Below are 26,203 nucleotides of genomic sequence, written 5' to 3'. Positions count from 1 at the left end.
CTAAGTGAATAGTGACTTTGCAAGGTGGCCCTTGAATCTCAACTATAAATAGGCCAACCATTGCTCATTCTCATCATCCCACATTTGCCATTCTCTACTTAAGGCATTGTTCTCTCTCCTTATTTGTAAAGTTTCACTTGTATTTTTGGAGTGAAATATATTTGGTAGTGCCCGAGGACGTAGGCAAGATTTGCCGAACCTCGTTAAAATTCTGGTGTTCTTTACTATTTATTGTTCATATTTTGTGAATTTGATTGTAGTGATTTATTGTGCTATTAAATTACGATAGAGGGATATTCTGGCTAGGAAAGACTTGGTACTTAAGTGATCCTCGTGATCCACCTCTCTTTCCTGGGAATTGAACTTAGTGTGATTTTTCAGTACAATAATTTTACTCTTTCACACGCTTCCGCGCAACAATATTACCTTCCAAATACTTGAGCAAGCTTAAGAAAAATTGAAAATAACCGTATGGTACGTATATCTCTGAGATTAGCACCTAATTCAAGCAAGATAGTAGTTCTGTTGGTTTTTCTTTGCAAGGAAGAATGGAAAGACAGATTAAGGTTTAGCAATCAAATGTGACTTGTTATGTTTTTCTGTTTTAATTACAATAGTTTACATACAAAGGATAGCCCTAAATAAGAAAAAAATTACTAACAACTTGACAAGCTGGTAAGGATAGGTACATGGGATTCCTCATTGGTTGATTTCTGTCTAATCAGCACTGCTCAAATTATCCTATCAAAATAAAGATAAATAAAATAATCTGACAACTTTTCTAAACAAGTTGACAACTTGTTAGCTTATATCAAAAGTTTTGGGATAGTCCGCAGCTTCAAGGTCCGCATACCAGTCCGCAAAACAATTTACGTCTTGTTTATCCGCGAGTCTTATTCACATTTGGACAGCGTGCCAATGGCTGTCCGCCAAATAGCTTGTTTGCCAGATAACTTGCACCAATGATGTCCGCTAAATGTGCGAGTTGTTGCATGAATGACCATCTCACAATACTCCTCCTTGGCCTTCATGCAGCAAACACCAATTTCATTCCTTAGTTTCTCATACTTCGCTTTTCCAAGAGGCTTGGTCAGAATGTCTGCCATCTGACTCTGTGCTACAATGAACTAGAGTCGCTTCCTTGCTCTGCTCGACTTCCCTCACAAAATCGTACTTGATCTTGAAGTGTTTTGTCTTCCCATGAAAGATAGGATTCTTCGCACTTGTAACGGCGGATTGATTGTCACACAAAATTTGCGTGGCTTCATCCTGCACAAGATTCAAGTCTCTTAGACTTTTTCTCAACCAAATTGCTTAGCTGATCGCTACTGCTGCTACAGCCATGTACTCCACCCCAATCGTGGATTAAGCAACAGTTTGCTACTTCTTGGGACTCCAGGAGAACATGCTAGAGCCAAGTGAGAAGAAATATCCAAAAGTGCTTCGTATATCATCCATTGATCCTGCCCAACCACTGTCAGTGCAGCCAACAAGCTTCAATATATCCACCTTCATGAACCACACGCTAAGGTTGGCGGTTCCTTTAATATATCTCAACACCCTCTTAGCAACCTTAAAATGTGAGATATTGCAGCAGTGCATGTACCTTGATAACAATCCTACTACATACATAATATTTGGTATTATTGTTAGATGCAGTAAGCAACCAATGAGACTTCTGTAATTCTTCTTGTCGACCTTCTCAAAATCTCTATTGCTGCTAAGCTTTTCTCCAAGTGCCCCAGACATGCTTGCTGATTTGCACCTTTCTATGCAAAACCTTTCCAAGATCTCTAAGGCAAAACTTTGCTGACTGATAAATATTCCTTTCTAAAATTGTTGTACTTCCATGCCAAAGAAGTATCTCATTTCGCCAAGGTCTAACATCTCAAACATCTTCTCCCTTCGCAGCTTGAATTCCTCCACCAAATCATCACAGCTCCTAATTACAAGCAAGTCATCAGCATACTAAGATATTATTAAACTTGTGCCCTTTTCAACTTTCTTCACATAAAGAGTTGGCTCACTGAGGTTTTTCATAAATCCCAAATTTTGCAAGCAATCATCAATTCTTGCTTACTAGGCTCTTGGTTCTTCATTTCTTTTGAAACCCTAAAGATTAGCTATTCAGTATGAATCTTCAATATGGATTTTGCAAGTAATCATCAATATGGATCTTCTATCTCATTTAAGTCGCCAAGGTTAACAACAATTTGATCGTATCAAGCCTTGCTAGTAGAGAAAATGTCTCCAAGTAATCACACAGAATTGCTGACTGAAACCCTTCACACTCAACCTTACCTACAACCTGTTGAGTGAACCATCAGCATTGAGCTTGGTTCTGAACACCCATTTAACACCAATAACTTTTTTATGTGATGACCTATCAACAAGCTCCTATGTCTGGTTCTTATAAATCATGTTCAACTTAGCTCTCATTGCATCCCTCCTGCCTTCTATTATTTCAGCCTTTTCGAAGTTTGTACGTTCAAGAACTACAACATCAACCCTCTAATAGATTTCAGCAATTAGACGCGTGTTCCTTACTGGAATGTCATCAAAGTCTTTTTCTTTAGTTTGATTATCCGCAAGCTGTAACACTTGCTTAAGCTCTCCTTGTTTGAGCATCTTAGCTATAGGAGCATTCCATCTTTATGTTTTCTCTTCATCAAACACATCCCTGCTTACTACAATTTTCTTGGAAGAAGGGTCATAGATCATGTACCCTTTATTACTACTATATCCAAGGATATCCTAGGCTGTGATCTTCTTTCGAGTTTGCTTTTTTTCATCTGTGGAACATGAACAAAACAGATACAACTGATGAAATTAGAGATGAATAATCTAATATATTGAGGAAAAACTCACTTAGAAACTATATATTTATCAAAAATAAGTATAGATATATATACATGAAATAGTGAATCATGTAAGGAAAAAAATATCTCTAATTAGAATCTCTAAAAATAAGATATAATCCTTAAAGATTAACTATTCAATGTTGTCAAATAAATCAAAGATTCTCAACACTCCCCCTCAAGTTAGAGTAGAGATGTCTTGCATGCCCAACTTGCAAAGAAGATTATGACAAGTCTTATAGCTAAGCCCTTTAGTAAAAACATCAACCAACTATTTTTTGGATGCTAGATAAGATAGATTTAAGACATCACTAGCTAATTTTTCCTTGATAAAAAGGCGATCCATTTCGATGTGATTGGTCCTATCATGCTGCACTAGATTTTGAGCTATGTTGATGGTCGCTTTGTTGTCACAGTAAAGAGTTAATCTATTTTCATTCAATAACTTTAGCTCTTCCAATATCTTTTGCAGCTGTAAAATCTCACAAACACCTTGAGCCATGACCTTATATTCAGCCTCTGCACTTGATTGAGTAGCAACACTTTGCTTCTTGCTCCTCCAAGTGATTAAGTTTCCTCCCACAAGAGTACAATAACCGGTTGTAGATTTTCTATAACACCCCAAACCCGACCTGAACATTACGGTTGGATTATGGAGGTTGCATTACTCGTGAAAACAAAATTTCCTCATTTTGACAGAAGTCTTTACCTCAAAAGAAAACATGTTTAATTAACCTGTTGATGACGTTCTATTTTCGAAAATTCGTGAGTACATTGAAGAAAACCATCTTTGTTAATTTTACTAAAACATATTTATTTTACTTAATTCGTTTGTAAAATAAAACACTTAAAGCAAATTACGATTAAACTAGCAACGAAAAACATTATTGTAAACTGATTTTATAACCGTGGTTCATTTTTAATTGTCTTGAGTTAAGCGTCAATAAAAGTTAAGAACTTTTGTAAAAAAAAATACTAAAATAATTTTTAATGTTCCAAACAAAATTTAAAATGTCTGAAAATCCAAAACAGTCCATATAAACAAATAGGAGTCCAATGTATACTTAAATCGAAAGAGTGAAATCCGAGCTCCAGAGTCACCGCCCAACTTAAGTCTGAGAATCACCTAAAACAAAACAAACAAACGTGTGATCTTAACGCCCAGTGTGTGATTTGGCTCATGTATCGTGATAGTTATATACATATATCAGACTGTAACAAAGCTTACCAGATTTCATTACGGAGCATATCTTATATCATATTTTTATCATATCATATTTCATATCATGTCATAGCACATTTAATATCTTATCTTATCATAACTCATATCGTATCATATCATATCATATACTACCCCCATTTGTTATACATCATCTTCGTCCAACCAACCACACAAAATAAGACTACAAAAGTCCATCCATCTAATCACACTTATATGTTGCGGTATGCCACTGATAAATACGCAGCTAAGCTGCCAAACAGAAGTTTTGCAGTTGCAGTAAAAATCGCCATATAGCACTTCCTCTATCATGTCACATTTTACCCCAAAACATAAACATAAACATAAACATGGTTATAATATCATATATACATATATCATAAGTCCTACGTCATGCATACACATCTTTTCTTATAGAGAACACAATATAACATATAGTTTATATACAATCAAACTTAGTTAACATATTTCCTAGGCTGACCCTTGCGTATATACGTACTAAAACTTATGCTTTTTTGGGCCTACATGATACTCACGGACTCAATTTTCAAGTCCCTTATTTGGCCCCTAATTGGGCCTTAAAATTGGCCCAAAAGGCTTACACGACCCAATAAGCTAGCCCGTGTAATCCACACAGCCGTGTGCTCACACGACCTACCACACAGTCGTGTGGTGCTGGATAGTTTAAAAAACATTCCTTTTTTTGCAATTTTCTCAAGTTTCAAACAATAATTACCTAGTACTAATTTTGATTCACTACTCAAATGAGTACTTTGAATCCTAAAAACGACACCAAAACACAACAATTACAACTTTGATTTAGTTACACTAAATCCAATTAAATCCAATCTTTTCTTAAGGGAAAAGAGCCCCAAATTCCATATACGCATATTTACCATGAGAATAACAGAAACCCAAACTAATAAGAAGACTTAATTCGTTGGAGGTTCGTCTAACGCCACACGTTCCTCTCCTAGAATGAAAGATTTCATCATTAATATAAACCCATCACAAAGAAAATCCCAAATCAAAAACCCAAAGTCTTTTATAACAACTCAGTAAAGAACACTTACACAAAATCAATCGACAGAATAGCGACATGACGAAACGTAGAGCAATAGAGATGATAGAACACAAGAATAAAATTTCAAGAATAAGAAGCAAGGAAAGAAAAGAAAAATGAGAATAAGAGGAGAAATGAAACAAAAATAATGTGAAAAGGAGCTTGGGGCAAAAGGAAAAAGGGAGCAATTTTTTTTTCTGGAATATTTTGGATAAAATTTGAAAAATAAAATCTAAAATCAAATAACACTTACCCACAACTACCCACCAAATCAGATACACATCCCTAAAGACACTCCCCTAGAATACCAATTATATCCAAACTCCTCCACCAATGCAACACAACCAAGAATTAACAAAAATAACTTCATTTTTCTTACATAAGGGCTCGAACACAAGACCAAAGAGTTTACAGAAGCTGAACCACTAAGCCAAATTAATTCCCTTATCAACAAATTAATGAAATTAAAAGATAAGCCCAAATACTCAAATTGGGCATAATTCAAAATTAAATAATAAAATCTCAAAACATGAGAATTGAACTTAGGACTTAGATCAGACTTGCAAGGCACTTAACCAACACAGTAAATCAAATTAGTTGACAAACTTTAACAATCTAAACACAAGAAAATTAGGGTATTACACCTTCTGTCATTTAGAGAGCCAACCTAATTTGCATCTGTATATACTTCTATCTTGAGATGACTATTTTTGGAGAAGAGTATGCCTTTGCCTGGTACAAACTTCAAATAGCACAAAATTTGCAGTACTGTCTGCATACGGGCTTCGCGAGGATCATGCATAAATTGGCTTACCAAACTAATTGCATAGGCTATATCAGGTCGAGTATGAGCGAATTAAATCAATCGTCTAACGAGTCTTTGATCTTTCACTTTATCGACCATTTCACCAATCCATGCTTGTAACTTATGATTACTCTTAATAGGTGATTCTACTGGTTTGCAACCCAACATGTCTATCTCTATCAGAAGATCTAAGACATATTTTCTTTGGGAAATAAATATTCTCTCTTTCCATCTGGCCACTTCTATTCCGAGGAAATATATTTGATTTCAAATTCTTAAGCCAATTGTTTCTTAAGCCAGACCATTTCTTCTCTATCATTTCCTTTCATAATTGCGTCATCAACATAAACTATAAGAAAAATAATCTTACCCTTGTGATGTTTTATAAAGAAGATATGATCAGCATTATTTTTTTGATAGTCAAATGACATCATGACCTTACTAAATTTGTCAAACCAGGCTCTGGGAGATTTTTTTTTTGACAAACAAGCTCTAAGAGATTGTTTATTCCAAATAGGATCTTTTTCAGTCTACACACCTTCCTTTGAGTATCTTTATCCTCAAATCTTGGAGGAACTTTCATATACACTTCTTCTCCTAGGTTTCCATGTAAGAAGACATCCTTTACATCAAACTGTTGTAAGTTCCAATCAAGATTTACTACACATGATAAAATGATTCTAATTGTGTTCAATTTAGCAACCAGAGCAAATGTTTCTTGATAATCCACTCTATATTTCTAAGTGAATCCTTACGTTACTAATTTAACTTTAAGTCTTTCAATTGAATCATCAACCTTATACTTGATACTAAACACCCATTTTTAGCCAACCATTTTTTGCCCCTCAGGAGGATTAACCAATTCCCACGTTTCATTTTTTTGGTAAAGCTTGCATTTATTTTATTATATCCTTTTTCCATCTTGGATTAGTGATAGCTTCTCTCCAACCCTATGGAACAGACATAGAGAATAAGGACAAAACAAAAGCTCCGTAGGATGGGGATAAGGAATCATAAGAGACAAAATTAGAGATAGGATGTAAAGTGCAAGTTCTAATACCTTTTCGTTGGGCTATTGGTAATTCTAAATCAATAGCAGATTCAGGAAAAGAAGAATCACCTGATAGTGAAGAGTCAAGGCACAGAGTAGATTGTATGATGGTATCTTCTTTGTTGTCTTTTCTAGTGAATGTCCTTAAATCAAGCCTATCCAACAACCATCACTAGTCTTTTCTTGAACCAAAGTCTCTACCGGAACTAAATTGTTCTAATGGTGGGGCGGTAAGAGAGAAATAAAGGCTAGGGTGAAAAATGCAAAATTTTTATTTTTAGGGTTTTTGGAACAAAACTTCGAAAATCGAAAAAGAAAAACCCAAAAAATGGATAAAAAATCTGATAGCATGATGAAATTAGAGATGAATACTCTAATATATTGAGGAAAAATTCATTCAAAAACTATATATTTCTCATAAATATGTACATATATATATATGAAGTATTGAATTATGAAAGGAAAGAATATATCTAATTAGAATCTCTAAAAATCAGTTATAAACCCTAAAGATTAGCTATTCAATGCTGTCAACTAAATCAAAGATTCTCAACAACAACCAAATGCTTTTAATTGAGAGATTGAAGTTTGTACCTGAACCAAGCTTCAAATGGAGTCTTCTCTTTCACAGCATTGGTTAACAATACGTTCAACAGATAGACTAAAGTGTTTATTGCCTTGGCCCAAAATTCATTTGGCAGCTTCTTTCAAACAACAGACATCTCGCCATGTCCATCATGATCCTTTTTTTCTCTGACACACTTTATTTTACTGCAGAGTGTAAATATTGGTGAGTTGATGATGGATCCCAACTTTTTCACAGTAGCTTTCGAACTTGTTTGAAGTGTACTCGGTTCCATTATCAGACCTGATCATCTTCAATTTGTTGTTTGTCTGATTTTCAACCTGTACTTTAAACTTTCAGAATTTTCAGCTACGTCAGCTTTTTGTTTCAAAAAATAGACTCAGCAATACCTCATGTAGCCTTTAATAAACAGAATGAAGTATCTACTGTCATTTAAAAAAGGTGTCTTCATGGGTTTGCATACATCAGAATGGACCAAATGTAGTTTTTCATTGTCACACCAGGCTTTATTTGTTGGAATGGAAGCCTTGCCTGCTTCCCAAGTTGATAGACTTCGTAGACGCCACTTTGCTCTTCAATTTTGGTCATCTTCTCAACTAAATTTGTCTTGCACAATTGATTAAGAGACTTACACTTCAATTATCCCAATCTTTTGTGCTAAAGATTTGTTTCACCAACTGAACTGGTATAGGCATTCAAGGTTATCAAGTTCCAATCCAACACAAAGCTTTTGTCTTTCATTGAAACTATCACAACTTCCTATTTCAATGAATCAAATATGGTACAACCACTATCTTTAAAAATAACAAAGTATTTCTTCTAAAGAAATTGACCAAGGCTAAGGAGATTATGATCTATTTCAAGTACTAAAATAACATCTGAAATTACTTAAGTACCTGATGCCATATTGATCAACACATCACCTTTGCCCTTAGCTTGATTGAGTTTGCCATTTCCAAACCTCACTTTTAAAATGCAATTTTTGTTAATATTTTTGAAGATGCTTTCATTCGAAGTCATGTGATTAGTACATCCACCATCTATCAACCAACCCTTTATGACTACTTCTTGATACAAAACATGAAGCTGCGAACACTTGCTCCTCTTGAGCATGATTCCCATCAGCAGTTTGAGCCTGAGTAGTATGCTGCTGCGGCTACTGCTGTTGTGCTCGCACTTTGTTCTTGCATACTTTTTCCATTAGGCCAAGCTGCTTGCGAGCTCTGCATTATGTCTAGTCTGATCCTGCAATACTTTTATAAAGCAGTGGTATTTTTATAGTGAGAGCATGGTTAATTCTTCTTTTTTCCACCATCTCTTCTTGGCTTTTCTTTCTTGTCTGTTCAACCATTCTTTTCTTTGTAATTCGAGGAGCGCGGACTTTCCCTATTTCTAGCTTAAAAGGCTCACTCAACATGCTCCTCTTGCCTTGTTGCTCTGATAGAGAAATCATAGACAAATATCTCGAGTCTTCAAGAGAGAATACTTTTGACGCATACCTCTTTGGAAGTGTTGTGATGACTTTCTTAACTACCCTGCTATTAGTAAACTGATCTCCAAGCAATTTGATGTTGTTTATAACAACCATGATTTTGTCAGAATCTTACTTGATAGTCTTAGACTCTTTCATGTTCAGGTTCTCAAAATCCCTCCTCAAGTTGATAACTTACTGCTGCCTTGTCTTCTCTGTACCTTGAAACTCTTTTTTCAGCTTATCCTAAACTTGCTTTGGAGTCTCACAGGCTATAATCCTAGTGAAGATCACATCAAAAACACCATTCTGAAGACACAACATTGCTTTAAACTTCTTAACACGATCATCACTATATTGCATGATCTGTTCTATTGTTTGATTGGCTCTCAATGGTGGTGACTCGACAATTGGCTCTCAATGATGGTGGCTTGACATTTGCATTTACAACCTCCCATAAGTCGTAAGCTTGTAGGTAGGTCTTCATCTTAACTACCCAAATATGGTAGTTTTCACCATTAAGAATTGGTGGTAGTAGAGGTGTAAAATTAGTTGAAAACATTTTTACAATAACAAAAAATAAAAATAAAAATGGCTGTTAAAGATGATTGACTCTAGATACCAATTGTTGGTTTTTCTTTGTAAGGAAGAAAGGAAAGACAAACCAAGGTTTAGCAATCAAATGTGACTTGTTATGTTTTTCTGTTTTAATTACAATAGTTTACATACAAAGGATAGCCTTAAATCAATAAAAAAAATTACTAATAAGTTGGCAAGTCTAGGTACATGAGATTATTCATTGACTGATTTTTGTCTAATTAGCAACGCTTAAATTATCCTATCAAAATAAAGATAAATAAAATAATATGACAGCTTTTCTAAACAAGTAGACAACTTGTTAGCTTATATCAAAAGTTTTGGGATAGTCAGCAGCATCAAGGCAAGCATGCCAATCCGCACAACAATTTACACCTTGTATATCCGTGAGTCTTATTCACATTTGGACAGTCCACCAATGGCTGTCTGCTTGACAGTTCGCCAATGGACAGTCTGCCAAATAGCTTGTTCGTCAGATAACTCGCACCAATGATGTCCGCCAAATGTGCGAGCTGTTGCATGAATGGCCATCTCGCAACAAGTACCCCTTCCCTTTCTCGCTTTCTTTTATTTCCGTCATTGTATCAGGCAATGTATTTTGGTTTCACGTACTTATTAATGACTTACAAAAATCAAGGAAAAGAATAAATCATACAATCAAAACCAAATCTCAGAACAACTTGTTAGTCAGCCATTTGTTTGGAAGGGGTTTTAACAAGGAATGGGAACATAAATAAGTTTTGGTATTATGGCAAGTAAAAAGGCAGTATTCAAGGGATGAACAATTAATCTTATTAAGTTTTCACATGAAAATTGCTCAATAGGGTTAAGTTAACCTCTGGCCTAATGACTTTCAGTATAATATGATGTGATACCTGATCTTTGAGTTCTGCAGATGGAGGTTTGAAACATATTTTACAGCTCAAGGTTCTTCTCTTGTTTGGAAGTAAATTTCCTCTTGCATTTATATACTTTTTTCCTTTAGTCATAAATTCCTATGTTGTTCCACAAAACAGTATCAAGATAGTAGTAAAAACTGTATACTGATTGATAACTTTGTTTCTTTATTTTAGGTCAACAGTTTTTTATGTGATTCCTCTAATTCCATGCCTTACACACTCTGTCTATTTTGGTGGGGCTCTTGTTCAATTTTTTATTGAGAAGATTGGTATGATGGGTTCTCTTCCACCTCCTTACGGTTAGTTTTTCTGGACGTTGATACTTCATAGTTCATAGATAATTTCGCTTCCACAAGATTTGTATGGATCTGACAGAAGGACTTGGCTTAATGGGAATTTTCCTCATATGCTTGCTGCTTTTGTCCAAGTGGCTACAAATTATTTTTTTATTTTTATTTTTGAAATTTGATTCCAGCATATGTAGTTACGAAGAAATATTTCTTATTCAGACTCATATCCACTACTCTTACGGAATCCGAGTAGCACTAGATCACAATATTATGTTCTTTTTTATTTATTTTGGTGACAAACATTTTATTATACTGTATAGGGCTTTACTATAGTTGTATTCATAAATCCCCACAACGGAAAATCCAAAGATCTTTTGTTTTATTACTGCAGGGTTTTACATTCCTGATATTGCCATAGCAGCCACAGTTGGTATCGCTACGGGATGGAGTCTAGGCCCCCTAATATCTATTTGCGGCAATTGGTTAGCCAGGTCATCCATCTTGCAGTTCTTGCTACATCTTGGTGTGATTGCTTGGGCTCTGTCATCGCAGTTCTTTCCATATAGTACAGATGCACCTAAGAGAGTTATTCTCCAGCATTCATTTCTCACTGCAGGTATTTCTAAAACTGCAGTTCCTAGTCAAAAAGCCTCGCTGAAACATGCTTGAGTTTGCTGCCGTCTTCAAACATGACTTTAATTCCCGTTTTGTTTTTCATTCTAAAGATTAAAAAAATTCAAGTATTAAATTCTCAAATATTAAGCGACTCAAACTTGCCTTATTTAATGATTTGAGTTGCTCAAAAAATCTGAAAGGATTAAACCGAATTCTGAGTGTTTTTCTAGTGAAGGCCAACTGTTTTATTAACAGCTTAGAGATTTTCAAGGGTCAATTCGCAGTAATAGTTTCTCCTCTGTCGAGAAGTTGTAATGGTGGTAGTGCAATTTAAAAAATAAAATTACTGTTTTGTTTGTCGGCTTGACAGATGCAAATCAGATTGTTGATTCAAGTTATGACGTGGCCGTGGTGGACTCCAATTCTATACTGTTTCTTTTGAAACATGCACCTGAAGTTGCGAAGGAGTTGCACATTGGTCCAGAGTTTTCTTTCGAAACCGCTAACATGTCTAGCCAACGTACTTTCATGGTATGTAATATTTACTATCATGCATGCCAAGACACTCTTACAAAATTTACATAAGCTGCAATAATATGTGGATTAGAAAGAGAAAAATTGAGTTCGATCCCCTTTAAAACCTGGATGTATATATACTCGCAAATGCTGCTTCCATTAGGGTTGAGTGTGAGTAGGGGTGTTATTGAGTTGTGCTTTAGTTCAAACTCTAAGAAGCTAGAATTTGATTCAAAATTTGACGCTCGAATTCAATTTGTTATACATGAATATTCCGCCCTTGTAGAAGCAGCAAAAGCCATCTCACCATCGCCAGGCACACACTCCTCACCTCGAATAACACAAAGGCGAGGCTACCTATGCACAATCTGCCTAGTTGGCCTCACTTAAGTTTAGAACAATACTCTTACGACTCAGCGCTATACGAAATTGCAAGAACAACTTAAGCTCCTCCAAGAACAACTCTAGCGACAACAATAATCAATGCGACAAACATTCGAGTAATAAAGGAACTTAGGATAGGGCGAGAGGCCATCTAGATGTGCGGACGTTGTATAACTGGTGACAGGACACCAATCTCGGAATCTATGATCAAGAGAATTGAAGGGTTGAAAAGAGGTCACCAAATGGACCAATGGACAAACTCACACCTCAATGTAAACATAGGGGATAACCTTTTCCACACCATTCACTAGGACATTATGTTATGAACAATAGAAGAGGCGATATCGGGAGATGGTAAGAAGGAGTGCCTTATAATAGATTCATTAGTTATATGCCGCTTAATTCTTATCAGGTGCATATATTGAGCAATGTCACCGGAGTAGAACACCCCTTACTCATCTTGACAATTAGAACAAATATGAGATGTTATGGTGACACTTGCATGCTTAATCCATTTCTTTTTGTATAAAAGTCAATTTCTCAATAAATTAATGTACTTTGAATCAAATTGACAAAGTTTAGAAAGATTCAAATATGATTAGAAATCATATCAAGTCATAATGTACATATAGAGTCATGTCAAAATCATAAAACAAATGTTCGTAGATCTTCAACTCAAATCGAAGTCATTCGAGTTGAAAAAGAGAAGAGTTTTATAAACCTTGAAAAATTTAAATAAAATTATAGAAATAAGATAAAAAAATCATTATTGAAGGCACTAAAATCATCTTAAAACCATTTAAAAAATTGTAATGGGTAATCGGAAGTGCCCGGGGTAAAAAATGAGCCCTTAGAAGCCAAAATGGATCAAAACAATGTAGTGGAGCAAAGTGGTGCAAAATGCTAGAACAATGTGCGAGGTCACGACATGGGACATCATGTCGCGATGTCACTTACTGTTTATAAAAAGCATGATGTAGATGAGGTCACAACGTCATAGGTGAATATTTTGACATTGCAAGATGAGGTTGCAACATCACCCTCAGTATAACCCGGAAACACTACAAATTATTCCAAACATTCTCAAAACATACCAATAAGTTTTGAATAATTTAGAACACATTTAAATGGGATTTAAAACCATCATTCAACATAGAACTCGCATTCTTAAGAAGATGCTCAACAGTCATTGAATTAAAAAACATTGCCCTTTATCGACATAAAATAAATAATTACAACTCTTTATAAGGGACTAAGTCTTTATTACATGTCATTTTACTACAAATTCTAAGACAACATCACAAGTCTTTTCTTCAAGTGGTGATGTAATATCTCCAAGTCACTAGTTCAATCTTCATAGAACAATTTTCACCTATGCTAAACCACTAACGCGTTAAGCTCGAGAGCTTAATAAGTACTCGTAGATTATCCTAAATTGTCTTAATCTTAGTTGCTTGACTCTTTTATAAGTTTTATGCATGAGTTCACTTAAAACCATATGTTAAGGACATTTCATTCTGTATTTCTTTGTAGCACAACATTAGTACTCAAGGCCCTTGAGATTTATTTTTCATTTATTTCCAATATATAAGGGTGCTTACCTATTTTGTCTTTCTTACTTTTAAAGTGCATTATTTGCCATGTTACAATTAATTGTATCCTCACTAATTACTAAATTTATTAAGGCATTACACATATTAATCACTTATGCCATTTCCAAATAGCATGTTACCTCATAAAGCATGGTTCTCACATAGAGATATATAATGTTCTACTATATAAAGCATATATCCAAATCACATAATTGAAACTCTTTGAGCATCCATTCATTATCTTACATTTAAATCTCACGTATTCAATTTATAAGCTATTCAAGCACTTAATGCTCTCATCAATAATTTCCACATTCATATATAAACACCATGCACTTTTTTGACTTCCTCATTCTCACTCATTAAGATTTTTTATAAAAAAAATTCAACCTTTAGTTCATTTTAGCAATAATCCACATTTCTCTACATTATGGTATAGCAATAATTCTTTTGACACTCCTAACCCAAATTTTAATGCCATTAAGCCAAATTCATATATTCCAACATGTTCCTTCTAATTATCACAACTTGTTAAACTATTATTTTTCTCATATATTCTCAATCACATTTTAAACATACATAGTCATTATATACTTTATTACATCATTTTAACAACTTCCTTAATTATTTTATTGAGGGGAAGTTAAGAGAATGCAAAGTACTTACCTCATTCGTAGTAAAAGTTTCACCACAAGGCTTCCTCATGCTTTCTCAACACTTCAATCCATCCAATTATTCACTAAAAATTACCCTCTCCATCCATCCAACATTTCTTAACACAAAATATAAACAAAACATTAATACACACCCTTCCAGACAACTTTCTTATGCTAAAATTCCAACTATAGAATATGGAGATGGTGGAAATCCACTTTCTTACCTTTCTTGGAGTTTTCTCCCTCTAGTCATGGCTTTATCTCACTAAACTCATAAACTCTAAGTTTTGAGAAATGAGATGGTAGATGAAAATGAACTTAGAAATTGGTTTCCTACTTGATATTACTAAGAAATCCTAATTTGACCTTATGATTAAATTTGATGAGGAATGAAAAAAGTACAAAAAATGAAAGACTTTCCCTTCTCAAAAAGAAGCAGCCGGTCATGGGTAAGAAGATGGGGTTTCTCCTTTTATTTTTCTATTTAAAATACTTAAATTTGGTCAAAGCGAAAGTCAAATCCCATTAAATTAAATGCGTGGTCCACATTTAATCACCATGCAAAAATTCAATCCAATGACTCCAAAGTTATTCTCAATAATTCAATATCTCAAATTATAATATTTCCGATATAAAATTCATGTAAAATGATTAAAACACCCTTCATGTGGAAAAATTGCATTTTGAACCCTATTTTGCTCATCACTTTGTTTAAATTTGATCAAGGCACTTAATGACTCAAAATTTTCATATTTTATACTTATCAACCTTGATTATGAATTATCTATGCATAATTTGCATTTAGGACATTTCTCAATAAAATGAAAAATTTAGGATTTAGTTTCTAACTTTCATTTTCATTCAATTCAGCCCCAAAGATAATCATTCATTGCAATCGCTTACTAATTTGATCGTATAGCACTTCATTGGTGCGTTTTTAACTAATTTCTTTATTGTTGGGCTATTTTCATTTTAGTTCCTTGAATTTTACAATATTTACAATTTAATCCTGAAGTGACTTCCATCAAATTAATACTCAGTTCAAGTCATCCTTATGCTTTACAATCTTTATTAATTTTTATTTCTTTAATTTGATCATATTACACTTTCATCCTTAACTTTTCTAAATTTACAATTTGGTCATTTGATACAAACATCTCATATTCACAATCATTCTCTCAAATTTCCTCTTATAACAATCAAAATAATTCTTTAATACTTCATTTATAATTTTTTTTCAAATTCTCTTCAGAATTTCACTATGATGAGTATTAGAATAGTACCATTTATTGTATTAGAAATTTGGGGTGTTATAAGAAAGATCTTAGGATCTCCGCCAATAAAGTCATCATCGCTTGAACAAATGTTGATTCCATGGTCACGTTGACCATAAAAAAGAATGTGTTTACCTCATAGATGCCATTGAAGAGGTTGTTAGGCGAGGACAAGCTAGATAGTTGATTGGAAATTTGCCCCAACAAAGAAAGTATGATGAGGCAAAATTTTTAAAAGATACACTAGACAGGATAAAGTCCATGATAATATACCAGTCAGATGCACCATTAACATGTTAGTTGGTGCCACCAAAGAATGGGTTGTTTTGTAAACCATGAGGAAGACTTACTTCTGGAGCATAATGTTTATAAAATTATCATTAAAGAGATCTTAAGTGATAAAAAGATATGGAAGTCAAATTTAATGAAAATAAAAAAAAACATGATGTTTGAATATAATCGCAATAACCTCTAAGTAATCACAACCACAATTGCAAACTATGATGTTTAAAAGATTTTGCTTGACAAGGCAGTGTGGTGAAAGTATTACACTCGGTGACTTTTCAAAAAATAGGCCTCTTCAAACAAAAATTAAAGCAAGCCCCATCTTTGGGTTTGCTAACCAATTGATTTAAGTAAAGCGTTCAATCACATTGCCAATCACCATAAGAGATAGGGGAATACTATCACCAGCATGATAGAATTCTTGGTAGTCGATCAGTCGTCAGCTTGCAATGCCATTTTTGGATGACCTTTGATGAAAAATATTTAAATGACTATGGTGACATTCTATATGAAGGTTGCACCCATGGGTATGGGATATGTACAAGCTAACTAATAAAAGACAAGGTAATGCCAAATTATTTTTGTCCAATTATCATAGCCTACACTGAAGTTGGAAATGGCAAGGCCAGAAAAAAAGTATCTAAAGTAACAACCAAGAAAGAAGTTGAACAAAAACATTTAAAAAGTAAGAATGTGCTGTAGGAAAGAACCTAATGAACCTAAAAATCTTTAATGTCAAGTGAGAAATCAACCAATTGAATGCAAAACCAAAAGGATGAACAAAAAACTTACAATTGTTCTATAACAATCCCAAAAGAATAACTCGAACTTTTTCCTCTCTCCCGAGGCTAGAAAAGGTTTCTTAATAAGAATGTTAAGAGAACATCGAGGTGTTTGCATGGTCAACAGCAAAGATGCCTAGGGTAAACCTAACAATTATCCAGCACTCACTCAATGTTAACCCTAATGCCATGGTTGTTCAATAGAAAAGTTAAGGTTTGTGACTGAAGGGTTCAAGCGGTCAAAAAGGAAGTCCAAAAGCTATTGGCCACTAGTTTCATTAAGGACGTCACCTACTAAGAACAGTTGTCTTATATAGTCACAATGAAGAAACTTAATGGGAAATAAAGCATGTGCATTGATTTCACGTAAGGCTTGTCCCAAAGACAATTTACCACTTCCCTCTATAGTTAGACTTGTGGGTGCTTCAACAAGACACAAGGCTTTATAGATGCCTTCTCTAAGTACAATGAAATCCTACTAGCTCTAAAAACCAAGAAAATACTACTTTCATAAATAAAGAAGGGTTGTGATCTTGTAAGGTGATGCTTTTTTGTCTTAAAAACGTTAGCCCAACTTATCATCAATTGGTAAATCATATTTTTGAAAAGAAATTAGGGAAATTTGTGGAAGTATACATGGATTACATGCTTGTAAAAAGTGTTTACATGGAATGTTATGGCTTGATAATGGTGATAAAATAATATTCAATAAAGTTGAATATTCAACTAATTATTATAAGACTACTAATATTAAAATAAACAATTAATAATAACTCTACTCCTAAATACTAAAAAACTAAAGACTAACTATTATGAATTAATGAAATTGAATAACATAAAATAAATATAAGACTTAAGAGACAACTATTGGAACATCAGTACTTCCTGTGGCATAGTGAAAAAGTAATTATGGTGGTCACAATCCATGAATCCATGTACAAGGAATGAATTTGGGTTGAAAAAGATTGAAAATGTACCTAAAATTGATCTAAAAAGGAGCAACATTAGTATAGGTTTGAAGCCTCTATCGAAATGGCAAACCTCAGCTGCAACAAATCGCCTAAATGTTTACGTGATCCACTTAGAAGAAGAACGATCATGGTCATCCACGTGAAATTAGTATTTTGGGTAACATAGAGTTGGGATAAAACCTTCCTTTTTATTCAAAACCACATATTATAAAATATCTCTGAGGGATTTAAGGAATCTTCCATAAAACATGATGTCCTTACCATAAGGTTATCAATTTCCATAATTCCTTAAAAAATATCTTCAATTGAAAATTAAATCATTATTTAACAATTTTGATAAAGATAAACCTAGTTAAAACTTGTATGAAATTCAATTAATATATTATTTTAATGAAATTCAATTAATATATTATTTTAATTGTATCCTCTAGGTGTGTACCTCAAGTATGTACATATATCGTGTTTAATATTTAAATTTATCAAATTAAACTAATCATAAGAACATTTCTATAATTAATTTAACTTATGTGACAGTTAAATATAATCCTAACTTTCTTTGGATTCTAGTCACTTCAACCCTAGGGTGTGTCCGTATAGGACCCTGCAACGTTGGCAGTAACATTAAAACAAATCCAATGTTACAAGAAGTAAGTGACATCTAGCAATCAACACTACTACCCAAGCTACAAGAAATTATAGTTTGACATAACCTTCTGTGATAATATTATGTAGTATATCCCTTTATCCTTGATATCAAAATTGAACCCGTCATGAAATAGTCACACTTGTATAATCCAATATATGGAAAAGGGAAAATCATCCCCTAAGTGGCCTCTACTTGTATAAATTTATTAATCAATTGATGAAATTTATTAGGTTTATTGTACAAAGGAGATGACATATCCAATTTTCTCGTAAAATAATAAAACCCCAACTCATCATGCTTATTGGTGAGGCAAGTATATACAACTTTTGAAACTACTAATATAATAAGGCTCTTTCCTCTCACTACAATACCAAACAATGCAAAAAAAAAAAAAACTAGGATGCGCTTATTAACTACCCAAGAGCAACCCTAAAACTTTCTAAAGCATGGACAAACCAAGAGTGAAGTGGTCAATGAAACCCTCTCTAAAAAGACAAAGGGACAAGAAAAATCCTCTTTAATTTTTTATAAAATTGCTAAATTGATGAACATCCCATAAATAGAAAATATATATCTATAATAAGAGACTTCAATCCCTCCTTAAAAGCAAAGCACAAAACATTTCCTCCTCTAACATAAAATGTAATATCCCTTACCTGTATTTGACGCCGGAACAGGGTAAGAGGCATTACCGGACTTAAATACAAGCAAACATAAATTTTTGAGTTATAAATTTTTGCCTAAATTAAAATTTGTTACATGCATTCATATTGTCCCTAACACGAGCATACGAGGTCCATAACATGCTTAGGAAGCGGTTCGTGACTAAATCGAGCATTTTAGAAAATTTTATGACACTTTGAGAATTTTTGCTAAAATAGGGGTCACACGTTCGTGTGGCTTGGGACACGCCCATGTTGGCAGGCTATGTGGTCACACATGCCCGTGTCCTTAACCCGTGTAACTTTCTGTTTGTCACCCAAGAGCAAATTGAATTCACACGACTATGGCACACGCCCATGTCTCATACCCGTATGCTCGATGTTGAGCATTCTATTTTGCAACAATTTAAGTGCAGGGGACACATGGCTGGATCCCACGCCCATGAGGCTGATCGTATGTCACTCACGGCCTAGACACACACACGGCCTAGACACACGCCCGTGTGTCTACCCGTATGGACAAAAACAAGGCTATTTACCAAGCTATTTTGCCACCCTTATTCACACATACACTTACCCCAATTCAAAGGAACAAAACAATACATACTTAGGCAACCAAAACATCCACATTCATGGTTAAAACATATCAACCTTATATTTTTGTCTAACACATTCAATACATTTATTAAGCCCTAAATCAACCATACAAATCTCATATTCATTAGGCCTCATTCAATTACTATCTAGTTACCAAATTATACTCAAATTCTTCAACTTATCAATAGGTCACAATTCCAAACATTACACAATCATGCCATAAATCACATTTCCAAATATTTCACATTCACCAAGCATACCATGATCATATCACCATAGACATTGACATATACATGAATATACTTAGGCTTACAACCATGTTAGCCAATATAAGCCAACTTACATAGCCAAATAGCAAAACAAGCCTTTGACGATTACAAGCCATTACATTGACTAAAATCATATGATGCATATAAGAAAATGACCAAGTCCATATACATGCCATAAACTCAAAATACTTGAATTCATCAATACCCAAAATGATAACTTGATTGTGTGATAGGATCTCCGGCGATCTCCAACCCAAGCTAGCTTGGAGACACTATAAAACATGGGAAAGGAAGGGGGTAAGCTATATAGCTTAGTAAGTTCGTATGAACATAATAAGCAACTCTTACCAATCATTTACCAAATCCAATGATATAAGCACAAGATAACATAGATTGCATTAAAACTCACAGTTATAACTTATTCAGTCACATTGTTTGTTCTATCAATTTACAAGCATAATTTAACATGTCTTGACATTAGCCTAATAACCGAAATCTCTCCATTATAACCGTTTACCACAATCAACCAATCATTTCAAACCTCATAATAAACATGCATATTAATTATGAGTGTTCACTTTTCAAGCATATATTCTAACATCTTTCAATTATTTAAGCCCATATCTTCTCATAATCATTTAATAGACAATTATGCAAATCTTTCCTTTTTCTCATATCCGATAAATCACAATTTCTGTGAATCAAACATGCTAGATCATAACTCAATTTGGCCCGAAAGTCAATTACATAATCGCCAACTGAATTTACCATATATTTCGTACATCACAAGTATAAATCAATAATCACAAGGCTTTCGCAAAAACATTCTCATAGAAACCATGAACTCACAATATCATGAAGTCAATGCTTATAAACTTTATGTACATACCTGTACAAATTCGTAATACTTACATGTTCTTTCTCTTCTTTGGCATACCCATTAAATTACTCATTGAATCACTTGGAATACTAAAGGATACTCGGGAATCTTGTACTCACAATACCACCATACCAATGCCATATCTCAGATATGGTTTTACATGTAATCTTGTATCGATGCCAATAGTCCAGCTATGGTCTTATACGAAATCTCATATCGATGCCATATCCTAGATAGAGTCTTACATGAAATCTCATATAGATGCCATATCCCAAATATGGTCTTACATATAATCTCAGTAACCCTAATGTCATGACATTTATATCCTATCTATTCCTAAGGTTCAACCGGGACTTTTGCTGTATCGAACCTCTATCGGTCATTTCCGTAGTGTCGTACTCAATAACATTCACATTTTATTTCAATAATATAGCATTTACGACAATTATGTCAATTAACCATTTATACATATATAATTTAATGCTTATTAAACATACGAACTTACCTCGACATAAAAATGGCGGAAAGGACCTAACCGTCAAATGCTCGTTTTTCCCCCGTTCTAATTTCGAACCTCATTTTTCTTGATCTATAATATCACATTTAACTTATTTAATCATTATACTATTCAAATCAGCCCAAAATCATATTATTGCAAAAATTACATTTTTGCCTCTAAATTTAACATTTTTATAATTTAGTCCCTAGGCTCGTAAAATGAAATGTACTCAATTTCTTCAACACCCATGCCTAGCTGAACCTTATACATGCTTATAGCAGCTGACATTTTTCTTTTATTTAACACCCATTTTTACAACTTTTTATAAATAGGTCCTTTTAGGCATTTTCATCGAAAATCACTTAGCAAAAGTCGTTTATCATACATCAAACATACATTTTCTACCATTAAACATCAAAATACACAAATATCCATCATGGGTGAAATTTTAGACTTTGGTTATTTCTTAAATTAGTGGTAGAAATAGGTAGATCATGTTACAAAGATTTCAAAAACATAAAAATCATTAAAAACGGGGCGAGAACGGACTTACAATCAAGTTTGGAAGCTTGAAAAACCCTATCCATGGTTTCCCATTGTGAATTTCGGCCATGGGAGGAAGATGGACAAAAATTGGCTTTTAATTTGGCTTTTTAATTCATTTAATTACCAAATTACTAAATGCTCTTAATGAAAAATTTTAAAAACATACCTAACCATGTCCATTTTTGTCTAACAACTTAACCAATGGTCTAATTACCATTTAATGACCTTCAATTTAAAATTTCATAGCACCTCTAGCATGTAGAATTTAACTTTTTCACTTTTTACAATTTAGTCCTTTTGACTAAATTGAGTGCCCAAACGTCAAAATTTTTGAACAAAATTTTCGAAAAATCATTCAATAAAATTGTAGACCATAAAAATATGATAAAAACAAATTTTTCTAAGTCGAATTTGTGGTCTTGAAGCCACTGTTTTGACTAGACCTAAAATCGGGCTGTTACATAAAACACTCAAACTCATTACTCTCGATAGGACATGTCTGCCTCCTTAACAGTGGCCTTCTACCATAACTACCTGAAAAAATATATCAAATATTACAAAATATGGTTGACAAATCCAGAATCTTAGTGAAGTGACAACTAAACATGCTACAAATAAAGTAAAGTGTAAAGGATTAAGAGAAAAATAACATTTACAAAAAAAAATGTCACGATTTTGATGAAAAGATAACATCACTGGAAAATCATATAACATAAATGACAAGAAATAATAGTAGAGAAAAAAAAGAAGCAAAAGATCCCTTTGAAGGGAAGAAACCATTATTTATAAATAGAGGGACAAAGCCTTTTCAAATATGGTTTCAAAAAGAATAAACTCATCAACAAATGACACAATAACTAAGCCTATTATTAAGACACTGATAGGAACTCAATAAAATTTTAATGCTTTAAAAGCAAATGATATGCTAGGATAACAAAATGTGACAAGAACAACTACTACAAAACAAATATAAAGATAAATGCTTGAGTATCAAGAAAATATTTCACTATTAATCAATTTGCATAAAAGAAGAAAAGAACACCTCAACACCTCATTCCAAAAAAAAAATTCAGTTTAGAACAAGTCATTTTATAACCCTCTCATTGACTAGAGGAAGGGACAACTTTTATACATAAACATTGCCCCCTAAAGAAGCAACAAAAGTCACCTTGCTAAGAGGACCAACTCACTAGGCATAAACTCAAAACCTCAAATAACATAAAGAGGCGAGGCCACCTACAAATGTTCTTTAGTAGTTGACTTCAAAAAATCACAATCATGTCACATCACATATCATAACTCCAGGACTAGTTTCTTAAGTTGATTGGATCATGTTACGTTTGGTTGTTCCCTAATGGGTTCCATTGACCCTAAAGTCGACTCCACCTAGAAATATAATCATTCAAGGGTAATCATTCAAGGGGGCATACTTTAGTCATAAAGTCTCTATACATATGATTTTCTCTTTGCACAATCGTGTGAATCACTATAAGCTTTTGCCCCTTAAGTCTTACATCGACACAATTCGAGCTCTATTGAGATTCAATTTTAAAGCTCTAATTCAAGTTCTCTTTTTCGAACCTAATCAAAATTATTTGCGAGAACAATTAATGCCTTACATTGTTGAGTGTAAGATCTTTTTTTGTTATGGCTCTCCTCCATGCATTAACATTTCCTATGGGAATTTAACATTTTCATAATTAGTGTTTTGTGTTTCCTCTTACTCAACTTTGTATATTTGTACTCACCAAAGTTAATTGCATATAAAAACACAAATAATTTCATCTATGTGAATATGAGTAATGGGAGTTTTATTTCTTTGTAGGCAATTTTTCCGGTCCCCTTTTTACTTTCAAGAAGTTTGAAGTTCCCTGCAAAAATTGATTCAATTTTGAAGCAATATACACATTTTCCTTATCTACACACTAACAACCTGCCAATGTTGTCTAGAGATGGATCTCGAAGAGTTTATTTGGAACTTTCTTTAGGGTAAGTTTGAAGTTTATGCATATGTTTCTTTTTGACTTGCATATACATTCGTTTTAAAAAGAATCTAACCCAATTGATAAGATTGATTCAATCAAAACCTAATAATCCACTTGGTGCAATTAAGTATGCTAAAGTCAGTTCTTGTTCTTAAGTCTGTAACAAGGTAGCTAGTACCGTACCAGTAGGCATTCCATTTTGTCTTGGTACTAGTACATATTGGTATTGATATGTTTCTGTGTATCGTTTTGGGTTTATCGTTATTTTTAAATAATTTTCACATACATAAATTTATAGTCTCATTTTTAGTTTGATAAATTATATATACATTTAAATATTTTTAATATACATTTATAGTATCATTTTTTAGTTTTTTAATAAATTATATATTATTTTGATAAAAAATAAATTATATATTATATATACATGCAAATATATCGCAATTACATTCATATAAATATATTTATTTATAAATATAAGTTTTAAAATTATTAATTAGGTTCAACAATTTAATTTAATAGATTTTAATTTTAAATATAATTATAGAAAAATTAAAATGGTTAAGATAAAAATTTAAAAATTAGTTTAAAATATCAAAATTTTGTACTAACTAGTACGAGCCAAAACACATTGGTACAAGCCAGTATTGACTGAAATGGACCGGAACACACCGAATTGTACCGAAATTTTTACTGAAATGGAACATTCATTATTTGGTAGCAGTTTGAGATTGAAACGGTACATACCGACTGGTGCAACCGGTACCAGTACAGTACAAACTACTATGACCTGTAAACTGATTCAGTTAGTTTAAATTCAAAATTGACTTTTAAACTATATCACATTTTTCACTTAAGTATCTGAATTTTTTTTTATTATGTAAAGTGAGCTTATTTTACCCCAAATCACGATACCGATCAATAAAAATATGACACATATCATATTTTTATTAGATATCATACATTTTTTTGGGTAGAATGAAAATAAATTGATAGTTTAAGTATCACTTTTAATAAAAAAAAATTAAATATTTAAATGTGCGAATTTTATAATTAGACCAAAAAAATAAACTGTTGTATATTTTTTTATATAATGAAATTTAAATTTTTAACCTCTGAAATTTATATTTAAAATGAATCATCAAATCAAATATATATAATTATTGCTTGTATTTAACATTAAATTTAGTTATAGCTGAACCAATCCAAGGGAATCAAAATGTGAAAGTCTAATCGTATTTAAACATTGAGATACATGTACTAGAAAACTTGATGCAGAGGTTCCTGAAGTTTTATTTTTATGTTTGCAGCTCCTTAGAGGAGGTTTGGGTTGCAATCCTTAACATTACTGGTCCCCTATCCAATTGGTCATTTGCTGACAATAAGCTATCAAGTATGGAAATTGCTTGTTTTTCCTGTGGTGTAGTCTGCTTGTCATAAATCTCATTTGCAAGGATAAATGTTGCAGGTCCGGAAACTGCCGAAGGCGGCCCACCTTCCTACATATGCCGACTTACCGGAGCCAGCCATGAGAATTGGACCTTTTGGTTGGAGGTATAATTTTATTTCAGTTAAACAAAAACATTAATGTAATATTAATATAAACATGATATGGATACAATAATTGTGAATGTATATGATGTTGCTATATTCCATGCCTAATAACTTTCTTTATGATGGGGATGTGCTTGCAGGCTAGCAATTCTGAAGATTTAAGGGTGGATGTGGCTGTGCTTGACCCAATTTTGGTTGATGAAACAAAGAAGTTGAAGGCACTTTTCCCAGCTTGGGCGGATGTGGTTGCTTATTCTAGTTATTTGTCTACCTATATCTTTTAGTTTTTAGTAGCAAATTTTATTATTTTGTTCAATTTCTGATACTATTTTAATGAATGTATGGATGTCACAATTAGTCGAACAATCAATCCATGTATCTAGTGTAGTGGAGATTGCAGATTCATTAACTATCAAGATGAATCACAAGTACATTAAAAAGCAACTTCAATAATTTTTTCTCCTAATAATCTGCATATCATCTTTGTATATAAGACCATCACGAGAAAGAGAGAATAACAAAATACAACTCTAAAATAAGTGCTGAAAACCTGAAATTGAATAAAGGGAGCTCAAAAGTATTGTTTACTATTTTATCACAAATATGTAGCTAAATAGAGGCTCTAGCTCTAGAATCTTTTATTTAATTCTC

General features: G+C 33.2%; 1 protein-coding gene and 2 long non-coding RNA genes across 5 annotated transcripts in view; 1 reads left to right on the top strand and 2 right to left on the bottom strand.

The window, feature by feature from the left end:
• The window catches only part of LOC107916803 (endoplasmic reticulum metallopeptidase 1), a 36,166-nt gene extending 10,257 nt beyond the window's left edge, over window positions 1–25,909 (top strand). For 2 of the 3 annotated variants that reach the window (XM_016846175.2, XM_041103062.1), the window contains 8 exons: window positions 10,546–10,596; window positions 10,724–10,848; window positions 11,231–11,455; window positions 11,825–11,985; window positions 23,839–24,002; window positions 25,309–25,391; window positions 25,467–25,552; window positions 25,693–25,909. In XM_016846175.2, the coding sequence (XP_016701664.1) occupies window positions 10,546–10,596; window positions 10,724–10,848; window positions 11,231–11,455; window positions 11,825–11,985; window positions 23,839–24,002; window positions 25,309–25,391; window positions 25,467–25,552; window positions 25,693–25,836 (1,039 nt within the window). In that variant the 3' untranslated portion in view covers window positions 25,837–25,909. The remainder of the gene's footprint in view (window positions 1–10,545; window positions 10,597–10,723; window positions 10,849–11,230; window positions 11,456–11,824; window positions 11,986–23,838; window positions 24,003–25,308; window positions 25,392–25,466; window positions 25,553–25,692) is intronic. The other variant, XM_016846176.2, reaches the window with a different exon arrangement.
• Window positions 3,370–5,277, bottom strand: LOC121222391 (uncharacterized). The gene is made up of 3 exons (XR_005919668.1): window positions 5,151–5,277; window positions 4,974–5,050; window positions 3,370–3,984 (listed from the first exon to the last, which is right to left on the bottom strand). It is a non-coding gene; the product is annotated as an uncharacterized lncRNA (long non-coding RNA).
• Window positions 13,483–15,061, bottom strand: LOC121222383 (uncharacterized). Its single transcript, XR_005919653.1, has 2 exons — window positions 14,827–15,061; window positions 13,483–14,718 (listed from the first exon to the last, which is right to left on the bottom strand). It is a non-coding gene; the product is annotated as an uncharacterized lncRNA (long non-coding RNA).
• Window positions 25,910–26,203: the final 294 nt, after the last annotated feature.

Source organism: Gossypium hirsutum, chromosome A01 (genome assembly GCF_007990345.1).
Source record: "Gossypium hirsutum isolate 1008001.06 chromosome A01, Gossypium_hirsutum_v2.1, whole genome shotgun sequence".
Taxonomy (NCBI): domain Eukaryota; kingdom Viridiplantae; phylum Streptophyta; class Magnoliopsida; order Malvales; family Malvaceae; genus Gossypium; species Gossypium hirsutum.
Note: the sequence above shows the minus strand (reverse complement) of the source record. Positions and strands in the feature narration are given on the sequence as shown.